The sequence below is a fragment of the Elephas maximus genome, chromosome 22 (genome assembly GCF_024166365.1).
Source record: "Elephas maximus indicus isolate mEleMax1 chromosome 22, mEleMax1 primary haplotype, whole genome shotgun sequence".
Lineage (NCBI taxonomy): Eukaryota > Metazoa > Chordata > Mammalia > Proboscidea > Elephantidae > Elephas > Elephas maximus.
The window spans coordinates 64,825,604-64,838,292 of record NC_064840.1 but is presented as its reverse complement, the minus strand read 5'-3'; the positions used below and the strand labels follow the sequence as shown (position 1 = coordinate 64,838,292).

The 12,689-nt window shown below is 40.5% G+C and overlaps 1 protein-coding gene across 9 annotated transcripts in view; it reads left to right on the top strand.

Annotated features, from left to right (window-relative positions):
• The window catches only part of UNC5D (unc-5 netrin receptor D), a 630,356-nt gene that overhangs the window by 548,691 nt on the left and 68,976 nt on the right, over window positions 1–12,689 (top strand). For 7 of the 9 annotated variants that reach the window (XM_049865157.1, XM_049865156.1, XM_049865151.1 and 4 more), the window contains 3 exons: window positions 2,541–2,726; window positions 6,757–7,134; window positions 11,360–11,444. In XM_049865157.1, coding sequence (XP_049721114.1) covers window positions 2,541–2,726; window positions 6,757–7,134; window positions 11,360–11,444 — 649 coding nt within the window. The remainder of the gene's footprint in view (window positions 1–2,540; window positions 2,727–6,756; window positions 7,135–11,359; window positions 11,445–12,689) is intronic. The other 2 variants (XM_049865158.1, XM_049865152.1) reach the window with 1 other exon arrangement.

Below are 12,689 nucleotides of genomic sequence, written 5' to 3'. Positions count from 1 at the left end.
ATTAACAAAATTATTATATCATGAACTTTTAATGCCCAGAACAGATTGTTCTTGTAAAATAAATACCACATCTATTATCTTTCTATAGAAGTCTCCCTCCATTGACTCCCAGCTTTTAGATAGGTCTGTCCTACCAAGTGTCAGAATAAACTTTACAAGAAGCAGTGTTTTCTATACAGGTCTCTCTTCCTTCTTCCCACATTCTATTCCCAAAGTCCCTTTACTCACTTTTTAAAAATTTTGTGATTTAGTATTTCATTCTCTTGACTTAAATAGAATCTGAAAAAATTCCTGGAAGAGAAAACACGTGGAGCCATCTGAAACATTTATGTCTCAGTCTGAAGGCATACATAAAGATTTTTTCCTAAAAACAAGGCTTGTGTCTGGAGGGAGAATGAGAATTCTGTTTACCTGGGTTGCGAGAGGGAAGGAACATAAAGGACCAAGTGGGAACCCAGGGCAACAAACACAACCTGTTCCTGCTACTCAGTTTTGTCTTAGGATGGTCATGTCCAGTGATGTCCATTTCCAGCAGAGGTGTTTTTTCCCTGGTTACCCTCTGGCTGCTGGCCCTTCCTGTTTTAGTACCTGAGACTCGAAGGAGGTCTTTGTCTCTTCTTTGCCAACTCAGCAGTAGAGCAGCTGCACTCAGTGCACTGTCAGGCTGTTTCTTGGTATGTGCTCAGTTGCTGAGCAGGTGTGTTCTCCCTGGATACACCTCTTGGAGGTGATTATGTCATCAGTCAACAGTGCCTAAGGAACTGGAAGGAAGGGGAAGAAAAGAGGCTAATTGGTCCAAAGTGACCTCACTGCTCCTGCTCCCCTGGCTTGGTGCCATCTCTTGTGTTCTGTGACCTTTCTCTACTCTTAGTAGAATTATGTTCTCCAAGGAGCTTCACTTAAGACAAATTGAGTAGAGGGAGGGTGGGAGCTTAAGAGGAGTGATAGTTGCTCTCCTGCTACCCCCGTAGACGTAGGCAGACATTGGAACTCCAAGGTTAGCGTCAGTCACCATGCCCATGATTCTGGGTAGTCTGAGAAGTTTGCCTCCATCCTTGTCCCTCTCCTGTTTCGACCGACATGAAGGCAGCACTACAGTCTACACCACACACTGTTTCTCAACACCCACCTGGCTGTTATTAAAAGTACTGGATAAACCTCTGACCTTTCAGATACTGTTGTTTCTGTTGGTTGCACTCTACCTTGTGAATTATTTTTATGTGTTCACTGCCTGATTACTGAACTGGTTCTGCTTGATTTCCTTGTTCACGCTTTCATTTGGTAGCACCTCATTTTACAGTCCGCTAACCTTGCTGAAAATAAATTCACTTTACTTGTGTGGTTAGTAGTACTCATTTGATAACATAAGTACCATATTAGGAAGCCGTGAAGGCACAGTAAGTGCCATGCAATTACAAGGTAAATATATGATGGGTTTATTTTATTCTCTAAGCCCAACACAGGGTGACATAGTAATTACTTTTAGGCCTATTAAGTGTACGTACCACATAATCTGTGGGAAGATTGATTATGTAGTTTACCACTTGCCACCTTCCATTTCCACACACTTTCTAGGATTACACCTCTTTTAGGATTATGTGGTCTCGGATAAATCTCTTACGCTGAGTTGCAGTAACCTTTATGAATGTGCCTTGGAAATGAAACACGCCCAGAGGACACCTAGAAAACATTTTGTGGTGGGGTGGGGAGACCCCTAAACTCTAAATTCAAACTAACGCTTTTATTTTTGCTTTGCCCATGCATTCAATAGGATGGAGTAGGAGAGGTATGGGAGAAAAGCATGTGCCCCCTCAGAGTTCAGTTCTCTTTGACAAAAAAAAAAACCTTAGAACATAGCATTGAATTGATGCCAGAAAACATCCATTATCGACCTACCACGCCCAGGACCACAGACCTGCCTATCTCACAACAAAAATTCTCTCACAATGATTGTGTATCCTAAACCGATGTTGCCGGTGTTCTCTCAAACTAAATGATTTGTGCCAACGTTAAAATTTGTTGTTGTGAGCTCTGGTCTTCTCTCCTTTAACTCATGGACGTTTGCGTTATCTCCTCTCCCTAGAATGCCCTCTGTGAATGCATGTGCCCAGGTCATATATAAGCAGAGGAGGCCACCCATATTTTGTCATTGTGTGTGGGTCTCATGTCCTCCCTTGAATAACAATAAAGAATTTTTTTTAAAAGTACATTGACTTCCAAAAACAAGTAAATTATAGAGCTGGTTTTTTTTTTACTAGAAAAAAATATTTTCTTTGCAAAATTTACTCTCTTCAAGATTCTACTAAATGGTAAACTACTTAATGCAGTTGAGATATTTGACTAGCATCCCTTTGATGTATAGAAGGCATTTTAGAAATGTGATTATTGTGTGAAGGGGAGTACAACTTGTAGTTAGTTATAATGTCATTTTCTCCGTGCAGTAGTTCCAAAAATCCAATAGCCTTTCGTTTTGTCTTCCACGGTGGCTCTTTGGCTCTGTGTCGATGTTGCCAATTTAGGATTTCTCTTTTGTTTTTCAGGCATCGAGAATGCCAGCGACATTGCTTTGTATTCGGGCTTGGGTGCTGCTGTCGTGGCCGTTGCAGTCCTGGTCATTGGCGTCACTCTTTATAGACGGAGCCAGAGTGACTATGGCGTGGACGTCATTGACTCTTCTGCATTGACAGGTGGCTTCCAGACCTTCAACTTCAAAACAGTCCGTCAAGGTCAGCGGCGTAGGTCCCCCCAACAGCTCATCCTCAGTGCCATAGACTACACTCACACAGGACCCCTAGCGCTTGCCTTGGTCCTGTGTGAAGGTAGCTCTTGGTACTGGGAGCTGCTGCCGAGTCATCTTCACACATTAGGAGACCAGGCTCGATAAAGTGAACTGCTTAAGTGCTTGGCTACTATGAGGACCAATGTAACTCAGTTCACCATTAGGAACATTTTCTACCTTTGATATGTGTTGAGCTTAACTAGTCATTTCATCTTAGATTATACAACTTTGTATCTTAAGAAGCCCACTTTGAGGGCTTATGGTTCATTTAGTTAACTAGAGATCATCCAAGGTTGGAGACCAGCTACCATGCCACAACCTCCCAGGTATATATTTATTGCACTATATATTCCAAAAAAACCTGTTGCCATCAAGTTGGTTCTGACTCGTGGTGACTCTGAAGGTCAGAGTAGAACTGCCCCATAGAGTTTCCAAGGAGTGGCTGGTGGATTTGAACTGCCCTGGTTAGCAGTTGAGCTCTTAGCCACTGCACCACCAGGGCTCCACACTATGTACTAAACCAAAAACCCATTGCCATCGAGTCAATTCCAACTCATAGCAACCATGTAGGATGAAGAAGAAGTGCCCCATAGAGTTTCCAAGGTGGATTTTGAACTGCTGACCTTTTGGTTAGCAGTCGTAGCTCTTAACCACTACCTCACTAGGGTTTCCCCCTATATACACTATTTATTAGGTGGGGTTATTTTTGTTACTTCTACTTTAAATATTACGAAGGAGACCTGGTGATGCAGTGGCTAAAGCACTTGGCTGCTAACCGAAGTTCAGTGGTTTGAACCCACTAGCCACTCCAAGGAAAAAAGATGTGGCAGTCTGATTCTGTAAAGATTTACCGTCTTGGAAATCCTATGGGGCAGTTCTACTGTGTTCTGTAGGGTCTCTATGAGTCAGAATTTACTCGATGGCATTTTTTTTTTAATTCTAAATGTTTAAGGAATTCAGAAGACATATGATAGGTCAGTTAGCCAAGTGAAAAAATGAAATTCCCAGGCTACATGATTCTCAATTGTTGCCAAATCTAAGCAACCTTTTGTTGTCGAAGAAGGAAAATCTGTCACATCACAGTAGAGTAATACTCATTTTCAAAGCAGTCATTTAATTCTTTTCTATGGACCAAATCTATTCCTGATCACCAGGTGCCAGTGAGACACACACATCTTTGCATTTCAGAAAAAAATGAAAACGCCTCTCTTAAGGGGTGAAGTTTTCTACCTTGATTCTCATCGTCAATATTGTCATCTTTAGTTCTGCTTATTGTGTGTCAGAAGTGCCCATAACACCCAAGAAGAGGAGGTCTCACTGTTCAGCAGTGCTTGAGCTGACAGGGTTCAGAAGGGGAAACCCAAGCATGCTAGCAAAACAAACCGGGAGGTGGACGGAGAAGACCAGAGTGTTTTTAGTCCTTGCTACTTACTTTAGAGAATCTCAGTGTGAGGTGTCTGCTCGGCCCTAGATAGGAACATTCCACATGTACTTGACTATACAGTATGTGTGATTTAATTAGGAATAAATCCAAAGGAACTAATTTTTATACTACCTAAGAAACTAGAAATATATTTCCAGGAAATAACAAGGTATTCATATCTTAAATCATAACACTTAAAAATAGAGGAAATAGAGTAGTGCGAGAGACAGTTTTGAAATTATATACATTTGGGCCCCAAATTACTATATGACCTAGTTAATTACACTGAGTTTCAATTTTTACGTCTATGCAACATCTATAAAATGGGGATACCAACACCCACCTCACATGGGTTTTGTGAGGATGAAATTCCCTGGAATAACATGGACAAGCCATTGGCATATTGAAGGTGCTCAATAAACGCAGTGAATATTGCTCTAAAAGTGGGTTGTTTCTTCTTATCGTAGCACAGAATATCAGTATATAACGTAGAGCACTAGGTAGGAGGTGAGGGTGATGATTTCCTAACATAAATATGTTTGGGGAATGCTGATTTTGATAAGGTTAAATAGATCTCTTTACTTCAGGGCTTCTCAAAACTTACATGCATTATGAATTGCTAAGAGAAATATGTAGCCTTTCCAAACTTACTTGACCATTTTTAATTTGGGCCAGGAATTTAAAAAAATCAATGATGTAAGGAAAAATTCTTTGGTAAACACTACCATACCCTATATTTATTGTGCGGATACATCTCACATCGATGGTCACATGATTTTACCTCCACTGTATTCGACTTCCTGTCTTGAGCAGTACAACTGGTTCACCAGGACAATGAACTGTGAGGCTTTAAAGGAAATCAGGGAATTTAAAAAGTACTACCAGAGAGAAGCTTGAAGTGCCTTAATGAACTGCCCCTGATCAGACTTGAAGCAAGTTAGCAGTCAGCTTGCTTCAGTTGCAGACTTTATCGTATGTAAATACTTGTATAGTCAGACAACTTGTATTTAAGTGCTGTCTGCCTCTGGAAAATGTATTTGCCTCTTTGTTGCACATAAGCTAAGAGGGTCTTATAAGAATAGGCAAAAATTAAATTTCAGAAGGTGAGGGCTTGAGATAAATTAGGAGACTCAAAGACTGTTCAGGTCTCAGTGGAAACTTATACACCAAAAACTCTTTTAGGATGTGGGCTGGTTCTTCAGTTGCACTCCTTGCCTGGGAAGACCATAAACAAGAGCGAGGTTGTAACGTGTAGAACTCAATACACTTCTATTAAAAAGCTCAGTTCCTTGATTGTGCCTGTGTCTTGGCTTAACAGCCTCAAACATGAAAAATGCATCACCAAGGATCTTTTAGATCTACAGAATTACTTCATCTCATTTGGCATCTCATTCTCTGTGATTGTGGATTCTTAGAGCATCAGAATAAGAGGTGGGAAAATCCAGGATTATAGATTTTGTGGTAGCATGGCTACAAATTATGAAAATGGAAAAAAAATAGAGGCTAATACAGTATGGCTTAGAATTGTAACATTTTCAGAAATATCGTACTTCAATGTCTTTGTCAGGCCCCAAAGGAAAATTGTTTAATATGGTTTGCGTTTCAATTTGAGATGTCACATTGACGGACTGATATGGGTGGGAGGTTTGGGACTGAAGGTTATTTTGTTATTTACTAAAAAATGAGATTACTTCATCACAAGAAAATATCACAGCATTTCTTTTTAATATTTGGCTTTCAAAAAGTTGGTGAGCCGCAACAGATGACAAAGTCCAATTTCTTATGTTTTTGCAAAGATTGTTTTTTTCATTTGTTTGGCAACAGAAAGGAAGCCATTCTAAGCTGTTTGTTCCTCATGTAGAATTCGAGTCCCTCAAAATCCCTCAATGGCGTCCTTTCACTCTCAGAGTGACATGTGCATTATTAGAGCAAATTGGCCGCTCAGACGTGGAGCAATTCGTGAAGTTTCCTGACCCTTTCACTCTGAGGACACATCATCGCTTCCTTCAGGTCTAGAAACCACCCGGAGTTCCACATGAAACGTGTTAGAAACCACACAGCCTCGGTTATAAACAGCAATACCTACTCGCCATGCTGTGTCATCTCCTGCCATTTGAAATGAACAGGTGTTATTTTTGTTCCAGGCTGGATTACAAAACATCTTTCTTCTGCCTTTTTTTTTTTTTCTTTTTTTTAGCTTCTCTTTGCCAGTTAAAATAATCACATGAACAATAATACCTGAGGTAGTTGCCTGAAGGAATGCCAGAAATACTTGTTTTGAAAAGATAACACGTGAGGAGCTCTGGGAAATTAATGATTTTGTCAGTGGCATTCAGGGACTCCAGAGCTCCTGAGTCCACGGCCATGGTCACAGGTGTCCAGCCTGTGACAACTACTCTAGATATGCAGGTTGGGCCTGAAGAGCCAGTTCTGAGTGGAACAGCTGACAACCACACAGCTTGTTGTGTAGTTAGTAGAGGCAGATGTGAAAGGGGTAACAGAAGTGCCTTATAGTTTTTGAGTGACAGACCCTTTTTTTTTTTCTTTCAACCAGGTAACTCCCTCCTCCTGAATTCCTCCATGCAACCAGACCTGACCGTGAGCCGAACATACAGTGGGCCCATATGCCTACAGGACCCTCTGGATAAGGAACTCATGACAGAGTCTTCACTCTTTAACCCTTTGTCAGACATCAAAGTCAAAGTCCAGAGCTCATTCGTGGTTTCTTTGGGAGTATCTGAGAGAGCCGAGTACCATGGCAAGAATCATCCTGGGACTTTTCCCCATGGAAACAACCGTGGCTTTAGTACAATGCATCCTAGAAACAAAACACCATACATCCAAAATCTATCATCACTTCCCACAAGGACAGAACTAAGGACAACTGGTGTCTTTGGCCATTTAGGGGGCCGCTTAGTAATGCCAAATACAGGTGAGTGACAAGCGTGTATGTCTGTATTTTTCTTGCATTTGTGTAAACATTTTATATTTACATGATCGTGTCCCCTCAGATCCATGTTACGATGTTTGCTCTTCCTTTGTCAGAGCTACAAACACCATGGCTCCATAAGTCCACGTGACTTACACAGCAAACTAGAACCGACACTGAGATTAGATTTTTGCTTTCTTCATCTCAGAATGGACTGAACACTCCATTTGATACCCAATTAGAGTTGATAGCCATATTTGCTCAAAAGATTTGAGTAGTTCCTCAAGGCTTAAACTCCTTGGAAATACATTTCCAATGATATGATAAGCAAGCATTGAAAACATTCTTTGATATAGCCCAAGGCCAGGACTGTCAGGTATCATATTTACCCAAGCACTAGTAGATAATTTAGTGAAATGACACTCAGAGTGTACTTTTATCAGTAACTGACCTAATGACCACTGTCAGTGTCCTTAAAAACCAAAAAGTGTCCTTAGACCTGGCTATAATGCTATAATGATAAGGATTTAAACTTCAGTTTCAGGGATATGTCATAAGCACAAGTAGTTCTTGAGTATTTTTTGTTTTTTCTTTTCCTCCTTTTGGTTGGGAGGGAGAAGATTTTCTGGATGCTTTGGCAGGATACTTAAGATGCCCAGACCAGATCATTTTTAAAATGTCTATCTATGGATTAGTCTTCGGGTTCCATCTGAGACCTAACTGGGTGACAGAAGAGGTGAATATCTTCCCTGATTTTGGAGCAATGAGAATTAGATAGTAGGCTGATCTGTTTACTCCTAAGAGGGAAAAGAGTCCACTAGGTTAACACTGAATCATGGTCTTTAGGGCCATGTTCCTTGGCAGATTTTCTCTAGGGTGAAGCTAAAGAACCCTCCAAATCAAACATTTTATGTTATAAAAATTAAGTCTCTAATAGGACTAGTCTAATGCTGCTCTTCCACCCAGCTGATCCACCTTGTAGCTTGGTGACCTGAGACTGCAATTCATTCGAGTTGATGAATGTCGTCTTGTTCCAGACCAATGGCTTCCTTACAAACTCCGTTTCAGGCAAATATCCCCCTCAGTACAGCCCTAACAATGATGTTGTTTTCTAACTTTCCAATTCTCTCTATTTTCATCCTCAGGAAGATTAGGACGTGGTAGAGATCTTCATTTAAATATGTCTGAGGGTCTGCGTGCAATGCAGTCATCCCTGGTGATAACCAGCAGACGAATATGGGAGACTCATTTCAAAATGAGCCAATCAGCCACATTTACCAAGTGCCCTCTTGTGTAATAATCCATAAACAAGGAGCATGGTTTCTGGAAAAAGTAAAAGACACAACTCCTGCCCTCTCAAAGTGACTAGGGTATACACAGCAGAATCCCATAAAGATACACTTTGAGTTATTGTGCATTTATCTCCTCCTCACCTTCTAGCTCAGTGCTGGGCACTGAGAAGATTCTCAGTAGTTATTGGATGAATAAATTGACCGACACTCTCTCTTCTCATTTGTACACATTCTCATTTATACGCACGTGGAGGAATGCCAAAGCCAACACATTCATTGGCTACGTTTGTTTTAATGTTAATCAAAGAAAGCGAAGAGATGAATCAGGATGAACCAGAGGCTCTTCTTCCTTCCCTCTGGCTCGAGAAGCACTCATGCCAAAAACAAAAGGTTCTGATGGTGTTACGAGTGATTACCAAAGAGTTCCTTTGTGGAAGGAGAATTTTCCAAGCCCCTAACAAGGAGCCTTGGACAAGATTGAAGCTGTTCCCTGGGAATGAGTTTGAGGACCAATAAGTGTAGGGAATTGAAACCTATGCTCTATTATTTGCAGGGCATAAATGCAAAATATGCCCTGGGTAGCTAGTATGTAAAGAAAGCAAGGCACAGAAATAAGATTGTTTTAATGCAATCCATGGAAAATTGTCGTATGGTGTCTGGCAATGATTTCCTAAGAAGATCAGGGTGGTCCCTACAATTTAAAGATGGTTTGTTATGCAAAGTATGAAATCTGAAACGCAGACAGGTGGTTATGTTGTCATATCAAATAAAAGGCTGTCGAGGTAGCAGGTGTAGTTTGGGGAAGTATATTTTTCTTTAATCAAAGATAACTGGTGAATGACATATTGAACACGGATGCTTCTTTAGGGGACCATAGGCATGAAGCTCTCCCACAGTGCCTCTCATTCTTTATAAAACAAAACTTGCTGCCACCATTACCACCCCTACGACCCTTGCTTCTCTGTTGAGCTGTCTTCAGTCTCTGTGTACAATTTGCCTGTTTGGGTAGCAAGAGAGAAGTATATCCAAAGGATAATGGTACAATTTCTGATTGAAGGAAAGAAGAAACAGTTTAAAGCTTCAATGATCCCATTGATTCAGGCTGAATTTGGGAGTATTATGAACACTGTTTCAATCTAAACCTAGGAAATTAAGCTGACTTGAAAGGAATGAGATCTGATCTGCTGTACAAACAGCGCTTCTCAAATGTCCATACCTATATTTCTTCTGATTTGATGTAGGAGTTGACCGTCAGGCCCTGGTATCTCATAACATGGTGTTTTCAGTAAGAATTTTGAATCCTATCCATTCATTCATTTATTCATGATATATTTATTGAGTGCCTACTCTGTGCCAGGCATTGTGCTAAGTGTTATTGATGTAAAATAGCATTATTGTTTGATGATGGTCTCCCATGCTTCTATATATGAAGAATAGGGACTGGATGTCTCTGTTATAACAGCCTAAAAGGAGAGGCAACAGAGAGGAAGTACTATGTCAAACTAAGGGTACAGACAAAATGCCTAGGGCATGTATTTAGTTTGGTGTCCAAGCACACTGAATATCCTGTGCATTACAACTTCTGCTCAACAGCAGGGAAGGATGTTATATAGAGGCCACGTCATTTGGCAGCCACATTTAAGGAAGAATAGGAAATGGAAGGAGAAGCTTAAATGAAGGCCCCTAAATATGGCAATTACAGTTCTTCTATATTGACATTAAGGTCCAGAATATAAATGGATCTTGTTAAAAGGCTGTAAGCAAGATTTAAATGTGCCTCATTCTTAGTGCTAGTGAAAGATACTGATGATAACTAGTGTGTTACTGAATAATGCTCATAAATGTGAATCACAGATAACTTGTTTTGCAATGAGTCTTGCATTCCTTGACTCAAGAGCAGCTAACAGGCACGTAGAAGGTATCAGTAAAGCCTGCCATCTCTCGAGTTAAATTATCATCAGCAACCCGAAAGCTTTCTGTGCAATTACATTAGCTCTAATGAAAGGAGAATGGGTGAGAGCCGCATTATTCAAAGAATAGAAAGATGCCCTGAGATTTTATTTCCTAAAGATCTTACTGTGTCTCTAATTTATTTCTTCTTATAAACAGGAAGCTACATTAAAGAGAATCCCTGCTCTCTCTAGACTTTTCATTTTTGGTCAACATGAAATATTTACTTGACAGCACTCAGGAGGAGAGAGGGACATTGTCAATGCAGCCTGATGTGGTTCTGGTGTCTGCCCTCGCTGCATTATCTGATTTTACTCAAATAAGGCTATTGGGTTTTATTCACCTTGACATTGGCATGAATATGGTTAAGTCACTGCTAACTTTAGCCCTTTCTAGCCTCTGTTTTCAAATTTAGGGCCAACTACAGGCTATACAACAACCTATTAAGCTCCTATGCTTCTTAGATACCCTTTCTCCAGTCTCCTCGACAAAGTGCGGTACTGCATTGAGCACTTCCCTACACTTACACTCAGATACACAATTTGTAGAACTATTTCATCCCAGGATCTAGCAAACTATTAGATGGCTCACCCATCATCTCAGGTACCTTTTCCAGAAATGAGTGGACAGAAACAAGATAAATACATTTTTAAAATCTGAAGCAGACTAACTAACGCTTTGATAAACTCCTAAACTTTTATATCCCCAGCTGTGTTTGAAAGTGCCTGGCTTAAAGCACACAATCGTTTAAAAGATCCAAAAAATGCTGCAACAGTTTGCAATAAAAAAACTAATTTGAACACTCACTTAAATAATATGCTCCTCTTTATGTCACTGTTATAGACTTAAGGACTTTATAAATTTTCCAAGGATTGGGATTTCGTGAATTGCTGTGAGAAGGTCCTTTTTTGACCATCCATAATATTTTGAGCTGCTTCAAGATATTTGGAAAATTCATGAATAACCTCTTGGATTTTCTGTTTTAGGGGTGAGTTTACTCATACCACATGGTGCCATCCCTGAGGAGAATTCCTGGGAGATTTATATGTCCATCAACCAAGGTGAACCTAGGTAAGAGACAGAGAAGAATGGCATATTAATGACATGTTAGATATGGAATGGAACCTTTGCAGAAAATTGGAAGTTATTAAGATAATAAGACATAAAAGTGTGTGGGTGAGATAGAGAGTGACTTGACCACACAGAGGGGAAAAACAGTCCCCAAACTATTGGCTAGAATGAAAACACACATGTTGCTTTGGTTGTTGTTGCGTGCTGTCCAGTGAACTCCAACTCGTAGTGACCCTATAAACCTGTTGCCATAGAGTCGATACCAACTCATAGAGACCCTGTAGGACAGAGTAGAACTGCCTCATAGGGTTTCCAAGGCTGTAATCTTTAAACCTGTTGCCATAGAGTCGATACCGACTCATAGGGACCCTGTAGGACAGAGTAGAACTGCCTCATAGGGTTTCCAAGGCTGTAATCTTTAAACCTGTTGCCATAGAGTCGATACCGACTCATAGGGACCCTGTAGGACAGAGTAGAACTGCCTCATAGGGTTTCCAAGGCTGTAATCTTTATGGAAGCTGAGTGCCACATCTTTCTCCCGTGGAGCAGCTGGTGGGTTCAAACCACCAATCTTTTGGTTAGCAGCTGAGTACTTTGACCACTGCACCACCAGGGCTCCTTAGTGACCCTCTAGGACAGAGTAGAACTGAAAGCTTTCAGGTCTGACAAAATCCAACAGAATTAAATAATTCAGTTATCGCATATTCTTCTAATGAAAGTAATTTGGTTGTTTTCTTAGTGCAACTATAACATTTGTGGAAACGTTGCCTTCTTCTACACAAGATAAACCAAACTCTTCTTCAGAAAGCAATTTTTCTCATAAACTGGGTAGATAGCTTCGGCATTTTTAGTCATAGCATCTTGATTATTTTAGAATAGATTTTTTTGTTCTTAGCAAAAAACACATGAAGGAACCACCCTGCAAGGAAAAACATCCAGAGAAACAGATGGTTTTAACAGATTTCGACAACTATTTCTATAGAATTTGTTGATGACCAATGGCTTTAACTTTCTGCTCTTCAGGGCTTGAGAGTAGTAGAAAGAAAAGCTCTGCCAGCCAGTTGTTGGTGAGGGTCTGGGCTTATCTCTGTGTAGCTGTACCATGTTGGGTTCTCATGACATTTCCTTAGTCCAGCAAAGCTAGATTCTTCACCTGTGCAACTGAAAAGGTGCTGGTATCTACATACCTCCATTTGGCAAATGAGGAAAATCAAGGCTTGGAGAGTTTTGAAGCATTTATTCAAA